A 24,749-nucleotide genomic window follows, 5' to 3' on the forward strand; every position below is an offset into this window, starting at 1 on the left:
ATCCAGAGGTGCTCAGGTGTCGGGGATATGTCATGATTGGTTCCTAGCTGATTGGATTTCCCAAGTTTGCATATTAATTAGTTAAATAGGTAAAATTGACAGGTTCCCAGTCCGTCAACCATGCCCGTCAACCATGCCGCTTCCACGCTTCCTACACCCCTGACTTGATCCTGAACTTCTGGCTCAACCGACTGATATATGATATCAAGGTCACGTGGCTCCATACTGGACTCTAGACAGTGGACACTTATCAGTTATCATGGGTGGGAGAGGTTTATATCACGCATAATGAGCGTAGCAGGTGATGGGATCTACATGTCTACCCTACCCTACAAGTAAAACACGTACCTTCTCAAACTCAGATATCAGCTCATCACAATCTAAATTCATTACTGGCTCCCAGGTGTTGTCAGACTCAGGGTAATTCTGAAATTATTGCTTTTCAGTTTTCTATTATCAGTTTAGAAGTAGTATAAATTAGTAGTAACTAGCGTTAAGATTTAGAACCTTTCAGCGAGAACAAGCTTCACAGAGAATAAATAACAATTACACTATTTAACAAACTTCTCCCATTGAATTTCGAGCAGAGGAATCGTTCGGACCTAACATTTTTGATAAATTTAAAAATAAAATATAAATTTAGAGCTGTCGGTTTATCAGGGGGAGGTGACAGTTGATTTGCGAACTGATCGGTGATGGATACAGTGAGGGGTACAGTACATACTGGTGAATATTGGTGAGGGGTATAGTACATACTGGTGAATATTGGTGAGGGGTTCAGTACATACTGGTGAATATTGGTGAGGGGTACAGTACATACTGGTGAATATTGGTGAGGGGTACAGTATATACTGGCGAATATTTTATGTGCCCAAGAGGTCACAATTAACATGATTAAAATGAAAATCTCGCACTAGTTAGTATACTAACTAGTAATACGTACCCACTACCCTTTTACCATGGTAACAATAGTAGTACGTACCCTCCATTTGAGATAGTAGAACACTGTTCCGTCTTCTACAACCCTCTTATCCAGAATCTTCTCCACAACATAAACCTCCTCCTCTTCTACTGCTCTCTTTTTGGACTTTTTCTTGGCGGGTTTTGAAGAGCTGGCTGTTTCTGGCTTACCCATTATAGTACAGTTAGTTTTCTCCACAACATAAACCTCCTCCTCTTCTACTGCTCTCTTTTTGGACTTTTTCTTGGCGGGTTTTAAAGAGCTGGCTGTTTCTGGCTGACCCATTCTAGTACAGTTAGTCTTCTCCACAACATAAACCTCCTCCTCTTCTACTGCTCTCTTTTTGGACTTTTTCTTGGCGGGTTTTGAAGAGCTGGCTGTTTCTGGCTTACCCATTCTAGTACAGTTAGTGTTAGTGTATAGTGTATAGTGTATAGTGTATAGTGTATAGTGTATAGTGTATAGTGTTAGTGTGTATTGTATAGTGTATAGTGTATATTGTATTCACCGTATAGTGTTAGTGTTAGTGTATAGTGTTAGTGTATAGTGTAAGTGTTAGTGTTAGTGTATAGTGTATAGTGTATAGTGTATAGTGTATAGTGTATAGTGTATATTGTATTCACCGTATAGTGTTAGTGTTAGTGTATAGTGTTAGTGTTAGTGTTAGTGTATAGTTTATAGTTTATAGTGTATAGTGTATAGTGTATAGTGTATAGTGTATAGTGTTAGTGTATAGTGTATAGTGTATAGTGTATATTGTTAGTGTATAGTGTATCATAGTGTTATTGTATAGTTTATTATAGTGGTTATTCAGACTTAGAAGAATAACATTGTCAAAGATTTGAAAATTTGACTTTTCGTGTGTACTTATCAGATGCTTGCTGCCAGTTTCATATATTTATATAGATTACAAACAATTTTATGATATTTAATAAAACATCTTCTTAATAATCGACTTAATATACAACTGATCGATATATTCCTCAAATTCTTAGCTTTTAAAACATTTTTATTGAGACTGACTGCATTATTTTGTTGTTGAAGAGGGGCTGAACCTAAATGGCCCACGAGAGGATAGCATGAGAATGCTCTGCCTGCCTCTGGGGTATGGCAACCTGGAGAAGGTTGCCGGGGTTGTCTATGTAGAGATTAAGTGAAAGTATGAAATGGGGGGGAATGAGTAGACGCTCAAGTGAAAAATAAAAGGTGATGACCAGAAATAATGAAGAGAGGCCACTCCTATCTTGTCCAGGCCACTCCTATCTGGTCCAGTTCCTCTGGCACGATAAGTTGTTTGGTGTGATTTGCGAAATTGACAATAGTGGAGATATGTTGGTTGTCAAAGATGCCGTCGACGCAGAGGTAATAATCCTGAAAGTATTGCCCTCTTAATTGTGCAATAGCTGGGCACTGTCCGAGAAAGTGCGGAACAGTCTCCTCTCCATCACCACACATATATATGACACGCAGTTGTGCTTGATTTTCAAATGGTATGGAGATGCTTGTTCATACCACAATGTGCCGTGATAAGGCATACTGCAGTTCTGTACTTTTGTCTATTGTGTTTGAATGCAGTGTTGAGGTTTTTGATGATTGCTCATGCTTGGTACCAAGTGTCATTTTGGTGTGTTTGACCAGTCGTCCTGATCCAGTCTGGCGACTTTGTAGATCACGACGATCAGGCGTTTGATATAAGGCTGTGGAATGGGACAATTCAAAGTGGATTCACTGGTTGTGCAAAGCTTGGCATCCTCATCTGCTTTTTCGTTTCCCCGCAATCCGATGTGTGCTGCTATCCATCGCATCTCTAGAGTGTTAGTGGATCCGAGTGCATTGAGGGAGTCATAACAGTCTCTAGTAGTTCTATTCCTCGTTGAAAGCGAGTAGATAGCTTGTATAGAGGAGAGGCTGGTGTGTTGGTATAAGTTTAGAGGAATTTGCTTCTCTGATGGCTTCTAGCCACCACTGTAAATAAGCCCCTCCTTACGTTAAAGTTTCAAAGCCGGGTTAAATTTTGAAAAAGTTAAAGTGAACTGATTAACCTGAAGGAAATTTGGCTCGGGAGAGGTTAATTTTTGAAAGTCCCAGAGAGCAATACAATTATTAGCTCAAATTTTCGGCCTGTAACATCAGTAGGTCGTAGATCAGATTTTGAGATTTTTTTACTCAGTATTGAACCTATAGATCTAAGCTATAGTTCACATATTCCCAATAATAAATCCTTTTTAGTTTGGATGTAAAATCGATTAGATAGATACGAAATAAATTATCACAAACAATTCTGCAAACATTTCTTAAATCAAAATATTTCGTTCAGTCGTATAAACGTGATATATAATTTACCTCATATAATAAAACAATACAAGCGAGTAAATAACCGATATAAGCCACATTTAGAGGCCGAGCAGTTACAGAATTTGCAGAGTAATCTTCCAAGTTTGATTAGTATAAATTAACAACTAAAACGATTGATCTTTAATTTTTACTGATTGAGAACTAGAAATGAGAAATAAAATTGTTATCGACTGATTTAGTTCTGTAAACATTATGTTCTTTTAAATAATCAGGGAAATACATTTGCGAGAAAAAATATCTAATTTATTTCAACCAATCAATCAAACTTGATAATTCATCAAAATAGCACGAAATTTAAATGATTTCATAACGACACGTTCTATTTGAGCAGTAGTTAAAAAGTTTGAATTGTTCTTCTCATTTGTAAGTGTCCCTTCTAAGGGACACTTACAAATGTGTTCCTAAGTTTCCAACTTGTCAGGAAATCAGGCAGACATATTTGTTTGGAACCGTGTCATTCAGATTAGACAGCTGAACAGCAGATCTGCAGTGATCTGAAGAAAATGTGATGTCAAAATTAATACACAATATTCGTTAAAATGTAAAATTACTGAAATGTTATCAATTAATAAGACAGAATGACTACTTCATGAAGTAAGATATTTACATTTTTGAGCTATCTCTGATTAGGGGTTGACGTCTACTCCAAGTGTTCGTCTATTACACGTCGTCTGTTAACTGCATTGTTATGGTGATTATTACCCTGAAGTAAATATGAACGATATGATAATATTAGTTAATTTTCTCAGCACAAGAATCGAATATTTAAGCGCTACAAGCTTGACCTATAATCTTTAGATTAAATCCTCTCTGATCGAACCAACTTAAACTTATGATTTAAGATGGATATCATGTGACCAACTTGTAGTCTGTGCTCATGATACAGTAAAACCCCTCATGATACAGTAAAACCCCTCATGATACAGTAAAACCCCTCATATACCGCTGCTATTTACATTCCCAAAACTCCGCAGTAAATCGGGGTTTTAATAAACTTCAATGAAATCAGTATATAAATCATCTTGACCCGATGCCATCTATAGCTCATTTCCAGGAAAAAGATATTTTATTTGTTTGGAAAGAGAAATATTCACATTTGGTGTACATCTAGATATTTTGGAATTTACGGTCGTTTTAATGTTGAGTGTAAATAAGTGGCGTTGAAATGTGTAACGTAAAAATTATTTATAGGTTCTATGAAAATAAGGAAGTGATGAACTATGTTTGATAATCAGCTGTGGAATTTGGAATGCCGTTAAATTGCAAATTCTTAAAATGACAGAGTCATTTAAAATTTCTTAGAAAATAAATAGAATGGAAAATTTTATATAATTTCTTCAACACAAAAATGAAGGACATGATACAACAGTTAGCTTATTCTTGTCCTTTTTTAACGCTATGATATAACATAATTGATAAAGCGCTATTTATATGAACCAATGGGTTAACTCAGTAGAAACAATAAGTACGAATATAGTAAATATCCATTATCCAGTTTGAGAAATTCTGCTAACACGATTCAAAATTTCCAATTACAATTATAATTAGTTAAGGCACATTTTCGTGCTTGATCAATCTGTCAATCTGTGGTCGAGTGTTGAGCAAGTGAAAATAAATAATGTCAAGGCATATTTGAGAATATCACCGATATCACGATAACAACAGCTAGTATTAAAATGGTCCATCAAAATGGTATCTAATATCCCAGATTTCAAATCCATCATACCTGACATGTTTTTGTTCAAATGGCCATTAAAATGGTCATTATTCCTTTGGAATGTAATTGTTTGAGAGAAGATAATTAAACACTAACTTTATCTTTTGCCGATTATGCCGCTCTGGGTGATGAATCATTGCTATCAAGGAGATAAGAATACTTAGTAAATAGTGCGATAGTGTAATATATAGCGCTATATGGACGATAATGTCGAGAAAATTCTAACATTTTTAACACGCTTCGACAATAAGATATACCAAAAAAACTAGTTGAAATGCAGTAAGCTGTAGGAACCTTACATATTTTCCAAATTTATACACACATTAATTTTTCGAACTACACAAATCTACTAACCAAACCAAACTCGATACAATACCGCTACTTAATAAATCTCTGAAGTGAACTTCAGTAAACTTCAGTAAAACTTCAGTTAAAATGCTAATAATTAGCCACAGTAAGTGGGTGGTAACACTGAATACCTTTTGGGATAAGTTTTGGCAGGCAGACGAGGGGTGAAGGAGGAAGATGAGGGTGCACATTTTACCTATTAAAATGTAGATAGTGTTATTCGTTATTATATTAAATGTTAACTGTATGCAGTAAATTAATTAAAAGCAGTGTCTGGAATTGATGCAAATGATGTAAATGATGAATTATAAATATACGATTGTTGTTGAGTTTATTTCAAAATCAGACAATTACCAATGATTAAAAGTCGTAAAAAGTATTATAAAAAAGTACGATAAGTACAGTTACTAAGGATGCAGGGCCAATAATACTTTAACTTTAACTAAAATGTCTCTATCTGTATCATTAATAAAACAAAAACATAATTTTAAAATATTCGACACTTTCCAGAATAAATAGATCAAACAATTACGAATTGATTAAAAGTATTATAAAAAACTTAGGAACACAATAAGTAATTAGTTGTTAATACGTTTAAATAATCAAATTAATACGTTATATTAATACGTTATAATAATACGTTAAAATAATACGTTAAAATAATACGTTAAAATAATACGTTAAAATAATACGTTAAAATAATACGTTAAAATAATACGTTAAAATAATACGTTAAAATAATATGTAAATGGGGAAAAAAAAAGAAATAAAAATCAAACAAAATTCAACTAGCGTGCAGGGCGACTTTCATTTATAAAAAATGTAATCTGAAAATAAATATACAAGCAAGTATTTTTCATTTACTTACTACTTTATAAAATATACCCTGATTTAACTTAAAGAATTCTAGAGTACAATCCTGTCACCTCTTAGTCTCAGCCCACTCAACTTGTTGCTTAAAATCAGAATAAACTTTCTGACAATTAATATTAGTAGCAACTATCTTCAACAGCTCTTTCAGGACACTCAGTTTGTCCTCGTTGAAGAGAGTGGGTAGAGGTGAGGAAATGAGGCGCTGGAGAAGTGAGTGTAGCCTGTCCTCCTCTTGCTGCATGGTCAGATACCGGACCAGGGAGGATAACCACAGCCTGCACTCGGAGAAAGAACTCAGGTTCTCCGCTACCAGGATCTGTTGCTCTAACATGAGGACAGTGTTGAGGTGGAGCTTGTCTCTGTTGGTAGAGCTGGTGTCGGGGGTGGAGGACGTGGGTCTGGAGGATAGGGCACAGGATTTGAGAGGGTGTGATTTGTTGTTTGTTGGTTTGGAGTTCTTTGTACCAGGTTGAGTCTAGTTGGTGGTGGCCGATCAACATCCATGCTGATAGACTGTAACTGTAACAGTAGCTGGTTTTGTTGCTCAGTCCAATTGTTACATTTCCTTCTTTTGTGATCTCCAGGCTGCAGATGGACTTGTTTTCAGTCATGAATGATGCAAGAGATTCATCTTTGAGAACGTTCTTCTTCTCAGCAACGTTCCAAATTGTTAAAGCAGGAGCACTAGTGATCACCACAACATAATTCCCATTAACAGCAGACTTTACAATAGAGCACCCCACATTGAGAAACAGAAATGCTAAAACCCCCTGTTTGTTATAAACATGAAGTGTGCCATTTTGACATCCCAACACCAGGTAACTATCTCCCGCAGAGAGTGATGTAGCCTTGCTGTATATAACTGTCTTCCAAGACTTGGGTCCCAGAGCGAAAGTCACCATGTTCTGAATGTTATCAGCCTCTACTCTGCAACCAGAAATCAAGGCAAAAGTTTGTCTTTAGATTCTAATTTCTGTTGTGTTTTTAAAACAGGAGTTTTCCTAATTGGTTGTAAACGGTTTGATAATTTAACTGGAATGTCACCGAGACTAATAGCACTACTTTTAGTCTCTAAGGGAAGCACTTCAGAAGCTTTAGAGTTAGATACTGGGGTTAACAGCACCCGTTTTGTTGCTTGGGTAGGCTTCTGAGACGCTACAGGAACTTCTTTCAGTGTAATGGGCATGATTCTCCTTCTGCCGTCTTTAGTAGTGGTCTCTACTTGCTTATTGAATACATTAGAGGATACAGGTGAGGATACCGAGGAGGAAGGTTTGGAGGAAACTGAGGAGGATGAGGGCTTTTCAAAACGTAGGGACAGTTTGTCGGGGACAGAGCTGAGAATGTTATCGTTTTATACCGTTACCATTTGAATTAGAGAAGGCATTTGCGAATCCCCCGTTGTTTGAAGTGGAGAAACCGTTATGTTGGTGACGAGGTTCCGGCTGCAGACTACCCTCCCTTGACTTGGAACTAGCTTCTGTACTGAGCTCATCTGTTGTGTCTACATCCATTGGTTCCTCTGAATCGCTGCTCAAAGATTCCTCATCACCATTTGGTCTTCTTCATCCTCAAGAAGATCAGATTTTCTATGATAGTGAGTTTCTCCGGTTTAGAATGAACCGTACAAACTACTTCTCAAGCTAGCTGTCTGCTGAGGGGACAAAGTCTTACCGATTTCAGCACTGCTCAGCTCAATATAAGCTAAACTCCCATCAAGAGAACAGATAAAAAGTCCGTATCCATCAGGAGTCCATGACATGTCCAGCACTGAGCTGGCGAAGACATCATGCAGAACAAACAGGGGCCGTTTCAGAGCAGTTAACGGACTTAACCAGACAGATATGCTGCTGTCTCTACCAGCAATAGCTACACAGGATACTGGTCTTTTGTTGTAGTAGAATAGATTAGGGTTGAATCTAACACTTTCTATTGCACGACGGTGGCCCACAAAGTCCATCCTAGCTTTCCAATCCTCTCGTTCAATAATCTTGGCGACAGGGCCCTCGTTGTTCATTGCGTGAGAGGACACGATGTACTGACCATCAGGCGACCAACCGATCCTGAGAACGGTTGTATTTCCTCCACATTTTGAAAATGGGTCGCTTATCTTAGCTTCCTCCTGCCAGTCAGACAGACGCCAAACTCGCAAAGTTCTATCCGTTGACTGAGTGGCCAGATATCTGCCGATAGGATCCCAAACTACACCTTTCACCATACCATCGTGACCTTTTAATGTAGTCAGCTTTTCAGGAAAATTCCGACAATTCCACACGATAACACTGTTATCAATACTTGAGGATGCTAAGTAGGAATCATCAGGAGACCAAGCCAAGTCCAGCACATCACTGTCATGTCCACGCAAGATATGAAGACACTTATAAGATTCAGACTCAGAACCCTCATACCTCACAGCCCCCCAAATCATCACTAATTTATCATCACTAGCACTTCCTAGAAATTGACCACTGCTGGGACCACCTAACACAGTTGACACATCTTTGGTGGGTGCTCAAGTGTGGCAATACTCTTCTTGAAGGCAGACTTCTCAGCTTTCTGCCGAGCTACAGGTGCTACATGCCAGATGTGATGCGACCATTGCCCTCTCCTTGTCCTCCTGTAGCAAATTTTTTACCATCAGGGTGAACATCACACGAAAAGAGCGGCTCTTTTGATCGAACCCACGAGGGTTTAACTATCCGCATTCACCTCTGATATTTTCAGTTCGGTACCATGCTAATTCTGAAAATATTGTTGAATTTGTAATATATCCAAGAGTATACAAAACAAATGGAATAAGTTTCAATGATCAACATCAGATATTACACTAGTTCGGTACCATGCTAATTCTAAAAATATTGTTGAGTTTGTAATATTATATCAAAGAGTATACAAAACAAAATGGGGATAAATTTCAATGATCAAAATCAGATATTACACTAGTGAAAACATAACAATCATTTCAATTTAATATAATATTGTCATAATATTTTAATATAGTGGCCCTGGTAATTAGACGATAATGGCATCTTACCTAATACTGGTACAGACTACAGAATTGTATACAAAATTTTGCCCATTCTTTTCAACATCAGATATGACACTAAAGAGAATAAACTAAGTTACATATTAAATAATTGATATAATACATAATATAAACCCCTATATAAAAGATTGCGATATGTCTATAAATATTATTATGAAGACTCAAATACATAATGTAGAAATAACAACTCAAAGCTTCCCTTACATTTTACTGATTGTAATATTACACACATGTTATGAGCATACTAAGAAATAAATAAAATTAGAAAATGTTTAAAATTATTCTTTGTGGCACTATGGTAGTCAACAATAATTAGTCAACAATAATAAGGTTTAAGAGTCTGTTATTAGTACTTTGGTATTTTTTTAAAATTTGAAAATTCAATTAATTATCTCTACTATAATTCAAAAGATTCTTTCTGTAGGATGTACGACAAATCAAACGAAAAATACGAACTTGCGTAGTAACTATGGTAACGAGGGTATTACACGCACGTGCACGTGCAATGATTGTTTTAACGATAGGTTTTGTTGATATTACGCTGTGTTTAGTACGAGCAACATTTTAATTGGCTGTATCTTCAGTATCTTCGCGGCAAATATTTTTTGCCGCGATTTAAACTTCCTAACAAAAAATACTATTAGCTTCCTCCCTGTGACCACGGGTTTTCTAGTTATATATATAAATCAAGCGTTACATTTTAGCCATGCAAAATTACAATGACATATTTTGATAAACTAATTGATAAAAGGTACTGCAATATAAGTTGCTTAATGTTTGGCCGGATGACAACTAAAAGAGAAAAACAAACTTGATTACATAATAATTAATTCGGCTGAACCAACACATAGCAAGAGCCACATTAACGTTGGGGCCGTCTACCAAATTTGAATGACATACAATAACAAGAAATCAAACATATCATAAATAATTATATATGGATTTTGTTCATTACAATTCCGTCATAACTGATAAAAGAAAAAAGAAGGACAAGCGGATAGGAAATTGGACGGACAGAATTGTAACCAACAAAAACACATTTCTGAGACTCATAAGACTGATGAGCTAGTCTGGCCAGACTGTATCGGCAGCCCATAGGTACTTGATCAGATTGGCCTTAAAAGTAGGAATCCGCTCTGACTGCCGGATACATACTGGTAGACTATTCCATTTCAGCATAGATCTATGAAAGAAGCTATTTCGGAAGGCATCCGAGCAGGCACAGTGGTACTCATGTAAGTTGAAGTATCCGACCTATCAATTATTTGAGCAATGTGCCTAGTGTATCGGGTGCCCTCTGGACGGCATAGGACTATATAAGTAGGAAGCGAAACTGGGATTATGCTATTCACTATTTTATAGAAGGTCATAAGATCGTTATTAATAAACTTCTGCATGACAGGGAGAATATTTAGCTTCTTTTGCTCTGTAGCAAGTTTATCGTCATTATAACTGGAGTAGGGTTCACCATTGATCTATTTAATAGCCCTCTTTTGGATAGCAACAAACTGTTGAAGATGAGTTGCAGATTGAGGGGACCATATGACAGAACAATGTTCAAATATGGACCTAATTAACGCTAAATAGAACGATATTTTCTGCCTTTTATCAGTAGTGAAATGACATGTTCTCTTAAGTAGTCCAAGTGGACCTTTACTGATAGTTGAAATTCGACATATGACGTCATCTAGCGTCATCTAGCGTCATCTAGCGTGAAATATCGCCAGATGATGATAGATGACGCTAGATGACGCTAGATGACGCTAGATGACGCCAATTAGCGACATTGTCGCTAAGTGCACGGCACCTTTCGAATGTCGCTATCTAGCGCCATCTAGCGCTATCTAGCGCTATCTAGCGCTATCTAGCGCTATATGACGGCTATATGACGCTAGATGACGCTAGATGACGCTAGATGACGCTAAGCACGCAGCACTGACGCCAGGCGACAGATAGCGCTATTTTCATCAAAATTCTAGGGACGACATCTAGCGTCATCTAGCGTCATATGTTGCCGCGACATCTGACGCTATCTGACGCCATCTAGCGACATCTGACGACATCTGACGACATCTGTCGCGACGACATCTGACGCAGGCGACATCAAGCGCTGGATAGCGGGATAAGTCAGTTTACGACAGTTCACGCTATCTAGCGCTATATAGCACCAGATAGCGCTATATAGCGTCAGATGTCGTTGCGACATATAGCGCTAGATAGCGTTAGATAGCGCTAAATAGCGTTAGATAGCGCTAAATAGCGAAGAATTTTGGGTCGTGACAGTCCAGGCTATTTAGCGCTAGATGTTGCTATCTGGGTGGGTGTGTGTGTGTGTGTGTGTGTGTGTGTGTGTGTGTGTGTGTGTGTGGTGTGTGTTGTGTGTGTGTGTGTGTGTGTGTGTGTGTGTGTGTGTGTGTGTGTGTGTGTGTGTGTGTGTGTGTGTGTGTGTGTGTGTTTTACTGGGACCGTAAGCGCAGCCTGTCTTTTCCCACCCAATCTTTTTTGTTATTTTTATTTTATATGAAAATTAATTTTTACTGTGTATGAAAATTAATTATAATTTAAGTGAGAATGATATAACTATAACTATAAGCTTGCGCGGCTCGTCGAAGTCACCCAACTATTACACTCGATTTATCAAATATTCGGCTGAGTGGAAACAAAATATTAAATATCACTTAATCAAGGGGTCGTTTACATATTATAATTATATAAGGGGCCTGATGCCGCCGGCCGGGGTTTTCCAAATTATTACGCTCGCTAGTGTGATTGTGACATGATATTAACAATTAATAGCTTAATAGCTATGTATGGAACTGATTACTAACAATGAGGGGTCGTTCACATACCCCGTAATCAGTTTTACCATAGCTAATATATTTATGTCAATATATTACACTAGCGTAATCAATAATCATTTGAAAACCCCAACCTCCTCAGCTGATTACGTAATACTAATATGTAAACGACCGTCGACCCTTAACATTTCGGGATCGGAAGAAATTAGCGGCACGCACTATTTCGACAAAATTTATACAAGTTACTAACATCGTTGATTCATGATGCCAATCTTTCACAGCTCAGTGGTGCATTTCGCCGAAAAGCATTATTGGATACCAAGAAGCATTTTTGGATGCGCGGCGTGACACACTCACAGTAACGCATCGCGTTGATTCACGATGTCAATCCTTCACTGTTCACAGCTCGGGCGAGGCCCAGTCATGGTGCATATCGCGTCGACAATTTAGTAACATAGTTGGTCAGTTCTTAATTGACGATGTCAATTCATGGCAGCTCGGCGCGGCACAGTATATAGCGCATTTCGCCGATCTAGCCAGGTCGCTGTGAGAAGCCTTATTAAGTGCGCGGCGCGGCACAGTAACGCATCGCGCTACAAGTCAGTTCGTACAAAAGTCGTAAAAAATTCGTACAGTTTGGCACGTTTTTTCAGTTCGGGATTATTTTGGGAAAATTCGCCTCATAAATTTTCGAAAAGCTAATTGCAACAATTTGTGTTAAAATGGCGGGAAACGATGACGTGCGGATGCATGTTAATATTTTAAATCTGAAGTGTAACCTCCCGGACAAAAATAACAAATTTTTTGGACTGAAGTGATTAAAAAACAAAATTAAAAAAAAATTCGGTAAAAATTCCTCGACAGCTTTTTTAAAATTTGTACAGTTCGACACCTTTTAAAAGTTCGTACAGTAACGTACTGACCAACCCCAGGAACCCTGACCGGATGGGGGCTTAACTTTGAAAGTAAAAGAGTTGGAGACTTCCGGTTTTTTGTAACATGTTCCTTTTGTAAAAGTAACGTTACCTCTCCAGGAGGAAAATTCAAGACAACGTAATTGTTGAGTTATCTCAAAATCTCCAGAAAAGTCCCCTTTCGGGCCGATCAAAAGTTTGCAACTTTAACTTTGCGGATTCCTGTACTCTGGTTGGCTGAATTGTGTCACGTGGTAGCTGCCTGAACATTGGAATGCGCCACGCGTGCAAATCATGCTTGTTGTCGCGCGCGAGGTCAAGCCGTCTGTTTAAATTAAACCAACTCTAGTACCACCACCAGCCGGTAACTTTTCCTGGGACTATGTTTAGTAAAGCACTTGTGGTTGCAAGAAGCATTATTGGCTGCGCGGCGCGGCCCAGTAGTGCATCGCGCTACAACAAACATCGTCAAATAGATTACTCGAAGCTCAAAGCTGTAAGGTATTTATCCAAAATAATTCCAATCCCGAAGATCGTTACTGGGCCGCGCTCAGCCTGTCATAAAGCTTTCGCGCTTGCACTTCACACTTGCGCGTAGTTCGTAAACTGAAAACTCGTGGGTACGATATATGATTATGAAGCATTTTCATTCGTGCAGGAACATTAATTTGAAATTTAAACGGTTATGTAATGTGTAAACCCATTGTAAATGTGATTACTGAACAATAAATTCGGCTCGACTCTCATTACATTTTTTTAATAACTTGCTGTGCGAGATTTCAATACTATTAATTTGCAAATGCTAATTTAACATTAAGATCTTTACATCATCTTCTAGGTAGTGCGCCGCGCCATCGACAGTGAGCCGCGCGTGCCGACTGTAGGATGGTTTTTTAGCGCTAATTTCGGCCAGCAAAATTTTCTTCAAACTAATAGATATTGAGTATCCTTCCCGACCTCCAATTGCAACAAAAATTGGTAAGCTTACTCATAGACTAAGAAGGAAAGTGTCCGAAAAATTTAAAGCATATCCAACCATCAGACATTATGTTACAGCTAAAACATAAAAGCAGCGTATTTTGCCCCATTTTGATCACTATATCACTCCGATATCCACCAAATTTTTCGGACAGATGTAAAAACCCTATTGGAAGGTCGTGGCCAATTTTCAGAATGATCTCATTTAAGGAACTGAAGATATATCCGAATAATACGACAAAAACGGTCAAATTTGGACGAATTTGGTCAAATTACGCGACTTTTACAGCTACTTTTGCTCCAAAAGCCGCGCACCATCAAATATGGCACATAGGCGAAACTCACTGATCTTTTCAAAGATCGTGATTTTTTTATCGTGCACCCCCTACATCTTCTTTCACATAGCCATGTGTCTAAGCGTACTACTATACTAGCGAGAGGGCTATGGTTAGAGCATAAACAGCTTATACTGGAAGAATCTCACTCGTTAACGGGTGATACTCGTAATTTACTATCACGCGCCGCTTTTTCTCAAAATATTAGTCTAAGCCTATACCAGCCGGCAAAGTTTTTATATGTATACCTACATACAACGTTAAAATTTAGTTGAGTTTTGAACGTTGCTTATAGTTGATAAGGTAACCTTGATCTAACGTAAAATAATAATCGTTTTGCAACGTTAAAAATAAAACCTATAACCAAAGTTAGATATTTAACGTTTAACAACGTTTTATATGTAACCTACATACAACTTTCAAATGTAGTTGAATTTAAACTCTGCTTATAGTTAATAAGGTAACCTTGATCTGACGTCAAATAATAAACGTTTTGCAACGTTAAAAATAAAACCTATAACCAACGTTAGATATCTAACGTTTAACAACGTTTTATATGTAACCTACATACAACGTTCAAATGTAGTTGAATTTTAAACTCTGGTAACCTTGATCTGAAGTCAAATAATAAACGTTTTGCAACGTTAAAAATAAAACCTATAACCAACGTTATATATATTTAACGTTTAACAACTATAGCCATAGCTATAGCTGTCGCCGCGATATCTAGCGCTAGATAGCGCTATCTAGCGCTATCTAGCGTTAACTGTCAAAAACCGATATTCTCCGCTAGATAGCGCTATCTAGCGCTATCTAGCGTTATCTAGCGGAGAATGTCGGTTTGTGACAGTTTACGCTAGATAGCGCTATCTAGCGCTAGCTGTCGCCGCGATATCTAGCGCTATCTAGCGCTATCTAGCGTAAACTGTCACAAACCGACATTCTCCGCTAGATAGCGCCAGATAGCGCTAGATAGCGCTAGATAGCGCTGCGTCAGATGTCGTTGCGACATATAGCGTTAGATAGCGCTAGATACCGCTAGATGTCGCAAAAAAAAGGGCGGAAATTTTATGAAAATAGCGCTATCTGTCGCCTGGCGTCAGTGCTGCGTGCTTAGCGTCATCTAGCGTCATCTAGCGTCATCTAGCGTCATATAGCGTCATATAGCGCTAGATAGCGCTAGATAGCGCTAGATAGCGCTAGATGGCGCTAGATAGCGACATTCGAAAGGTGCCGTGCACTTAGCGACAATGTCGCTAATTGGCGTCATCTAGCGTCATCTAGCGTCATCTAGCGTCATCTATCATCATCTGGCGATATTTCACGCTAGATGACGCTAGATGACGCTAGATGACGTCATATGTCGAATTTCAACTATCAGTAAAGGTCCGTCTTAGGGTGAGAATCCCTGCCACGTTTTTGGTCAGTTTCGCCGGGGCTCATGTCTTTCCTCGAGGGAGCATTAGTGTCTACAGAAAAACTGACAAATCCTAGCGAAGTCCAATCCTAACCACATCTTCCATCAGAGGTGGTGCTTGGTCAGCTGGTTACTGAACGGATTGGCCTGGAGAATGGCATAGTCCTGTTACTCTCAAGTTAACCATAGAGGGGGACAGGCGCTGTTCGCTCACGGCTGGTTCTTGGAGCCAACACCCTCAGCCCCACATAAGTGGGAGCACTGTCGGTGGTGGCTCACCCAGATAACGGACAGTGTCTCTCCTTCTTTCTTCTTGGACTTGCATTGTTGCTGGCGAGTCAGCCAGTAGCAATGCAGCATCTCACTCACTCAATCACCTCAGCAATTCGGTCCTTTTTTTCATTTGCATTACTTTCGCTCATTCTCCTGTCATAATGCATTCTCTGCTACCATAATGCCTTTCTTACCACGGTGTAACGCATGTTACACCTTGCGTCTTTCTCTAACACCATCATCATTCCAGCAACCTTGGAATTTCAACCCTACACAGGTACACAGCACTATGGATATCCACTCTCCACTCTACGGGCGAACACAAAGCTAGAGATCTAATTAGGATTCGAGTACCCCGGCTACCCTTGTGACATACATATGTGGAAACCAGTTTAAGCAGCAGTACATCAACACAATGGATCAGCACTACGAAATCTGATATCTGCATCATACTACTCCGATCCAGAAATCTTCGCTAAACCATCACATGAGATGAATAACTACAAGTTGGACTCCACATAACATTATTCCTTGTTCTGATCAGTCAATAAATGTAATCTGCATCAATTTTCCAATAATTACATCTTCTTACTAGTTTATTTTCCCTCTCAGGGCTGGAACGCAATGTTACAGCCCACTTTATAAATTACTAAAACTCGAGTTATTCCAGATTGACGACTTGACACAGATATTCATCAGACAACCTAAATAAAGGACTCCCACTCTCCAAACCAGTAGAGATCCAATCACTGCCTCCAGGGTACCCCTTCATCCGGTATTAGCAGTTCCTCCACCACCACCAGGTTAGAACACTCCCACTAATCACCCCTAAAAAACGAACCTACCGCCTTGCTCCACCAAACACAACTTCAATGAAATCCAGTTACTCAAACCAGTTAAATCCGTCCTTCAAATTTCCCGCATTAAACGTAACGCGCGAACGCCATACAACTCAAGGACGTAGCAACCTAATAGTCGTCATTTTTTAAACAGAAAATTTAGTGCGCGCGCGAGCCTGCGCGCGCACGAGCTTACGACTATTCCACGAGATTACGACAAATCCACATAATTGAAACGTTCCATCACTCCAGGTTGATCTGATTAGTAAACTCAAGGAAGATGATACCAGATCAGTCCCGAACTTCGCCTCAGCATCATACTCTGCCTAGTGTCGATAAAGAGGATTCACAAACAATCGAGATTCACTTACAAATATTTGCTATTACCTTTTACAATTGCAGTTATATTCGTTGTTTTAATTATCTCCATCAACCTTGAATCTGTCACTGCCCATACTACATTCCCAAAATTATCTTAGCGCTCTTTCATCGTCAAACCCCACTAGTTCACTACATACGCCAACCAATAAACCTCAATTAGGATGGTTTTTGCAACACATTCTACAAGCTTAGAACTTATAAAGTAACAGCACCATCATAACCCACACATTACCTAAGCACAAATCAGCTATTCCCCATTCACTCACGAGCGTCGACATATCTCCGCATGTACATCTGTAAACTGGAGCGGCCCCCCGCGATGCGGAGCAGGTGAGCTACCTGGTTCGGGCTACTTCACTTATCAGAGTACGCTAGCTCCACAATACACTCGCTTCAAGCCCTCAGATTTGCACGCATCCATCACCTTCACAGGGCCGGCTGCCCACATCCTGTAAAATCCTGATTCTATATGCTCGCGGGGTCTATTACCTGTTTGAGCTCTATTATTACGCGCGCGTGCCCAGTGTACAGCCCACCGGCTTGCGCTGTCCTCTTGGCATTGTTGTCGCCTTTATGACCTTCAAATCTAAAAGTAGGTTGAGGGCACTACATGGGGTCTAGCGCTGCCCCGTGTCAAAATACATACATACATACATACATACATAAAGGTCCGTCCAAGTCTGGAGTTGGCTTTGGAAACAAGCGCTTTACATTGTGCACCCCAATTAAACCTGGAGTTTATTGCGACTCCTAAATCTGACTGAGAGGGCACAAAGTCAATATCTCTTCCAGAAGGTTTATAGAAGAAGGCATTGAATGGCAAGTTATCCAGCACGTTTCTTTGCAGGGACACAGAGAGGGCTTTGCACTTTTGTGGGTGAAACTTCATTCGATTTCTCACTGACCAATCATACAATCTATTGATGTCATTTTGGATTATGTGATGGTCAGGGTAACCAAGAATCTCCCTCCAAATTTTAGAGTCATCTGCATAAAGGGCGATATTGGTGCCTTCAGAGACACAGGAGAACATGTCATTTATAAATATTACAAACAATAGAGGGCCAAGTATAGAACCTTGAGGGACACCAGACCGAACTGGTAGAGAGGAAGACGTTTGGCCTCCTATCACTACTTGTTGCTGTCGCCCCTCAAGATAGGACTTGATAAATTTAAGCATTAGTCCATCGACATTAAAAATATTCTTTAATTTACTTAAAATGAAGTCATGCGAAACGCTATCAAAAGCTTTTGCAAAATCAAAATATATTATATCAGTCCTGGACCTGTTGTTCAGTGCAAGTGCAAGATTGTCCGTGAAAGGTATCATTTGGGTTGTGCATGAACGTTCATTAACAAAACCGTGTTGTCGGTCATCCAACAGATCAGAACATGCAGCGTATAATGCAGTCTTTATGCACCTTTCAAAGACTTTCATAACAAGAGATGTTAACGAGATAGGCCTGTAGTTCTCAACCGAAGACTTATCGCCCTTTTTGTGCACTGGTACTACAAGTGCCAGCTTCCAATCAGGGGGTATGCATCCGCTTGAGAAAGACAGGTTAAATAAAACACTAAGTGGGTATGCAAGGCTTTGGGCACAGTTTTTGAGGACTTTCCCATGAATCCCATCAGGGCCAGGGGCCTTGTTAGGATTTAACTTTTTAAGAATCAACGGAACATCTTCTCTACTAAACACAAGACTGGAAAAACAATCATCACGATAATCTATGTCAATGCCATAATCGCTCTCTTGAGATTGAGAAAACTGCTCATAAAAATATTCGTTAAAAAGGGCAGCTTGATCAGATGGATTGTTTCGAAAGCGATTATGATATTTGACAGTTTCAGGGATCCTGGTGGACTTTGATTTAGATTTAACATAGGTCCAAAATTTCTTGGAGATAAGAGCATCATCGGAGTCATCCTCAACACTGAGTCTCATTCTTTTCGTCCATCATATTTTTAAATTTTGTTCGAAATGCACGAAACTTTTGTTTATGAGACTCAGAGTTGCTCCCCTTATGCCTTATTCTCCATTTCTCCTTATTTCGTAGGAGACGATCACATTCGGAGTCATACCATGGGGGCTGGAACTGAGACTTAATGGTCTTTTTAGGGATCCATCGGTCACAGGCTGCATCAAGAACTCCCCTGAATCGACTCCAGGCAAGATAAGGATCATTACACCCAAATATAATATCCCAATCGATGCTAAATAACTCAGAATTCAGGCCCCTAAAATTACCTTTACTATAATTAAAGATCTTTTTTTAGGCTGCTTAATATACTTGGTCTTACCATCAATGTCAAATGTGATACAAAAGTGGTCGGACATACACATTTCGTTTTGATCTAAAACATTAAAATTCTTAATAAGGTTCTGAATGTTAGTGAACACAAGATCTAAGGTGTTGCCTGACTTGTGAAAAGGGGAGCTAATAAGTTGTGTATGTCCGAGGTCATCAGTGAGAAAATTTACAAAGCTAGAATGTAGCTGGCAAGATGACTGACCATCTGGCCAGGAAATCGAAGCTAAATTAAAGTCCCCTACAAGAATGTGCCTTTGCAACTTTCTGGCAGATGCTAAAGTAACAAGATGTTTCTTGAAAGATTCAAAATTATCTAAGCCAAGCGTTCCTACTCTATAGAATGTAGATATGCAAAAGTTTCTTACACATTTAGTCTTAATTATGACGGATAATAATGCAGCCTGAACACTAACCTTTGAGAACTTTAGGATCGAGATATCAATGTCTGTTCTATGGGCAATCAGAACACCACCACCGTTTTTTCTGAATTTCTTGGGCTGGGTTGCATCCACAGGATGCGATCTTAAGGATCGATCAAGCCTAAATACCTGTATTTGTCAGGGAGCACCTCATTACTGAGAATGGAATTTTTCAGCCATGTCTCGTTTAGAATAATGATGTGAGGCTTATGTTTGTAGATATAACCATGGAATTCATGTATCTTGGTCATATTTAGTGGTGGTGTTCCTGATGCTAAATCGCGGGTATTTAGGAAACCATGGACATTATTGTAAACAACGGATAAATTTGGTCCAGGGTTCAGTAAGGAACAATTACAAATTACTATCAGGGAAATATTAAGGAGAGATAGAAAAACCAGACCACACCTAGACATGACCCCAAGCCAGCTGCTGGTAATACTGAAAAGTAACTTAACAGTCTGTTTCGGTGACATGGTAGGTGACAGTTCGGTTTTTTGTGGTAGATAGCAATTTTACAGAAATTGCAGTTAAGGCTGTCCCAATGCCCCTCTCCCCCCTATACACAAGTTTAAAAGGCCTCTCCCAGCCTCGGATCTTAGGATTGGATTTGCAAAAATTCATAAGACAAACTGCCTACGAAAAGCTAAGACTAAAAAAAAGCTGAGACAAAATTTAAGCGAACCTGAGATGTCAAAATAACCTAAGACAGCGAAAAATCCTGAGACAAAATTTAAGAAATCCCGAGACAGCGAAAAAACCTGAGACAAAATTTAAGAAATCCCGAGACAGCGAAAAAACCTGAGACAAAATTTAAGAAATCCCGAGACGCGCGAAAAAAACCTGAGACAAAATTTAAGAAATCCCGAGACAGCGAAAAATCCTGAGACAAAATTTAAGAAACCTGAGACAGCGAAAAATCCTGCTCGACAAAATTTAAGAAAACCTGAGACAGCGAAAAATCCTGCTCGACAAAATTTAAGAAAACCTGAGACAGCGAAAAATCTTTAGATACAATTTATACAATAACCACAAGAATATACATGGATATTACATCTTTTCATTTTCTTTCTATAATAATACAATATTACTAGGTATAGTAGGAATGTCAATAAGTCAATAGAATTTGTCTGAAATCTCTATGTGCCCGCTAATGAAGTGAGTATCCTAGATCATATCTTTACAGGTAGGACTGTATTATAATGGGGGCCCCGATGTTATAGCGGACATCATCCCCCCTCCCTCCTTATGCCCCTTCTGAAAAGCTACAAAGTTAACTTTCTAATAAGCTACAACGACAACTAGTGTCTCGTTTTACTCCCTACTGTACAGGTTTACTCGTCAATCCAGGTATATGAGTATATGTGAGAATGATCCTGAAACTCTGAAAATATAGTCTAGTTGGGTTTTCCATATCAGTACAGTAGTGTACACAATCTTTGTACTTATCTAATGTGTTTAATCGTGTACACAGTACAGACAGTTCCATTCGAAATTGAGGATTGTATGCGATAAATATGTACATCAAAAATTTCATTAGAACATCACCCCAGTAGCATAACGGCTAGGCAAATGGCTAGCTCTGCACGAGATCGGGAGTTCTAACCTGCGTGAACTTTTGCCCAGCACACAAATTTTTTCATGATAAATAGGAAATAAACCTTTGTACCTAGCGAACCAGTGGCAGAAGCTTGAGCAAATAATTTTTATCGTGATTACCCTGAAGTAAATATGAACGATATGATAATATTAGTTAATTTTCTCAGCACAAGAATCGATTATTTAAGCGCTAACTTAACCAACTTAAACTTATGATTTAGGATGGATATCATGTGATCAACTTGTAGTCTGTGCTCATGATACAGTAAAACCCCTCATGATACAGTAAAACCCCTCATGATACAGTAAAACCCCTCTTGATACAGTAAAACCCCGAATATACCGCTGCTATTTACATTCCCAAAACTCTGCAGTAAATCGGGGTTTTAATGTACTTCGAATCAGTATAAATCATCTTGACCCGATGCCATCTATAGCTCATTTCCAGGAAAAAGATATTTTATTTGTTTGGAAAGAGAAATATTCACATTTGGTGTACATCTAGATATTTTGGAAATTTACAGTCGTTTTTAATGTTGAGTGTAAATAAGCGGCGTTGAAATGTGTAACGTTAAAATTATTTATAGGTTCTATGAAAATAAGGAAGTGATGAACTATGTTTGATAATCAGCTGTGGAATTTGAAATGCCGTTAAATTGCAAATTCTTAAAATGACAGAGTGATTTAAAATTTCTTAGAAAATACATAGAATGGAAAATTTTATATAATTTCTTTAACACAAAAATGAAGGACATAATAATAATAATAATAACGCTTTATTTGTATACCGCTTAGGCCGTATAAGCGACCAAAGTCCAAAAAATGGAGTTGATACTGGCCAACAAAGCGGTGCAGATAAATTTACCTTAGTAGTCCCTTTTCTAATCAAAAATTCAAATTTATAAATTGTAGATTGATCTTAAAGTCCTGCGTCCATGACTACTGAATCACCAAAAATACTGTTCGCACATGATACAACAGTTAGCTTATTCTTGTCCTTTTTTAACGCTATGATATAACATAATTGATAAAGCGCTATTTATATGAACCAATGGGTTAACTCAGTAGAAACAATAAGTACGAATATAGTAAATATCCATTATCCAGTTTGAGAAATTCTTGAATTAAAAGGAGTATCAAGGTGGTTTGTTTTATAGTATCTGGATTATAGATATCATTATTATTATATGTAAATAGCTAAACACAGTCAGGTAAAGAAACATTTTCCACTTTGTAAAACATGCTCTAGTTTGCTGAAAAACTCAAATAGCGCTTTAAACAATCATTTTAAGTACTTAAATTCTGCTAACACGATTAAAAATTTCCAATTACAATTATAATTAGTTAAAGGCACATTTTCGTGGTTGATCAATCTGTCAATCTGTGGTCGAGTGTTGAGCAAGTGAAATAAATAATGTCAAGGCATATTTGAGAATATCACCGATATCACGATAACAACAGCTAGTATTAAAATGGTTCATAAAAATGGCATCTAATATCCTAGATTTCAAATCCATCATACCTGACATGTTTTTGTTCAAATGGCCATTAAAATGGTCATTATTCCTTTGGAATGTAATTGTTTGAGAGAAGATAATTAAACACTAACTTTATCTTTTGCCGATTATGCCGCTCTGGGTGATGAATCATTGCTATCAAGGAGATAAGAATACTCAGTAAATAGTGCGATAGTGTAATATATAGCGCTATATGGACGATAATGTCGAGAAATTCTAACATTTTTAACACGCTTCGACAATAAGATATACCAAAAAACTAGTTGAAATGCAGTAAGCTGTAGGAACCTTACATATTTTCCAAATGTATACACACATTAATTTTTCGAACTATTCTACACAAATCTACTAACCAAACCAAACTCGATACAATACCGCTACTTAATAAATCTCTGAAGTGAACTCAACTAAACTTCAGTAAAACTTCAGTTAAAATGCTAATAATTAGCCACAGTAAGTGGGTGGTAACACTGAATACCTTTTGGGATAAGTTTTGGCAGGCAGACGAGGGGTGAAGGAGGAAGATGAGGGTGCACATTTTACCTATTAAAATGTAGATAGTGTTATTCGTTATTATATTAAATGTTAACTGTATGCAGTAAATTAATTAAAAGCAGTGTCTGGAATTGATGCAAATGATGTAAATGATGAATTATAAATATACGATTGTTGTTGAGTTTATTTCAAAATCAGACAATTACCAATTGATTAAAAGTCGTAAAAAGTATTATAAAAAAGTAGGATAAGTACAGTACTATTAATAACTAAGGATGCAGGGCCATTAATACTATAAACAAAAATGTCTGTATCTGTATCATTGATTTAACAAAAATATAATTTTAAAATATTCATCTATTAACATCTGCAAACCAAACTTTTAACTCGATTTGATTTATTACCGCTACTTAATAAATCTCTGAAGTGAACTCAACTAAACTTCAGTAAAACTTCAGTTAAAATGCTAATAATTAGCCACAGTTAGTGGGTGGTAACACTGAATACCTTTTGGGATAAGTTTTGGCAGGCAGACGAGGGGTGAAGGAGGAAGATGAGGGTGCACATTTTACCTATTAAAATGTAGATAGTGTTATTCGTTATATTAAATGTTAACTGTATGCAGTAAATTAATTAAAAGCAGTGTCTGGAATATGATTTTATGATGTAAATGATGAATTTTAAATATACGATTGTTGTTGAGTTTATTTCAAAATCAGACAATTACCAATTGATTAAAAGTCGTAAAATGTATTATAAAAAAGTACGATAAGTACAGTTACTAATAACCAAGGATGCAGGGCCATTAATACTATAAACAAAAATGTCTGTATCTGTATCATTGATTTAACAAAAATATAATTTTAAAATATTCGACACTTTCCAGAATAAATAGTATAATTCTTATCAATGGTGAGAGCCATACTAACTTCACTTATTGAGGTACCGAAACCAAAATCTATCTTCTGTATGACTGAGATTTAGACATCAATGGATCTTTTTTTTTCTTCTTTTTTTGTTGTTGACATCAATGGATCTTGCCGGTATATTACTTTTAAAACAAAATGGGGGTACAGGTTACATGCCTTGATAATCTCAGCTTTAGTCAAGACCTTTAAAGAGATAATGTTTTCTACAAACAAGTCCTGGCTAAGTCCAAGTAAGTAAAAATG

General features: G+C 37.9%; 1 protein-coding gene across 1 annotated transcript; it reads right to left on the reverse strand.

Moving 5' to 3' along the window:
- Positions 1 to 6,370: 6,370 nt before the first annotated feature.
- LOC134814829 (protein HIRA-like) lies at positions 6,371 to 10,285 on the reverse strand. The gene is given in 7 exon segments (XM_063823120.1): positions 6,371 to 7,181; positions 7,373 to 7,538; positions 7,887 to 8,727; positions 8,729 to 8,792; positions 8,794 to 8,842; positions 8,845 to 8,996; positions 9,302 to 10,285. Coding segments are annotated over 6 exon segments (2,046 nt in total). The 5' UTR covers positions 8,960 to 8,996; positions 9,302 to 10,285.
- Between the last annotated feature and the right edge of the window lie 14,464 nt (positions 10,286 to 24,749).

Source organism: Bolinopsis microptera, chromosome 5 (assembly GCF_026151205.1).
Source record: "Bolinopsis microptera isolate Bmic1 chromosome 5, MBARI_Bmic_1.0, whole genome shotgun sequence".
In the NCBI taxonomy this organism is placed as follows: Eukaryota; Metazoa; Ctenophora; class Tentaculata; order Lobata; family Bolinopsidae; genus Bolinopsis; species Bolinopsis microptera.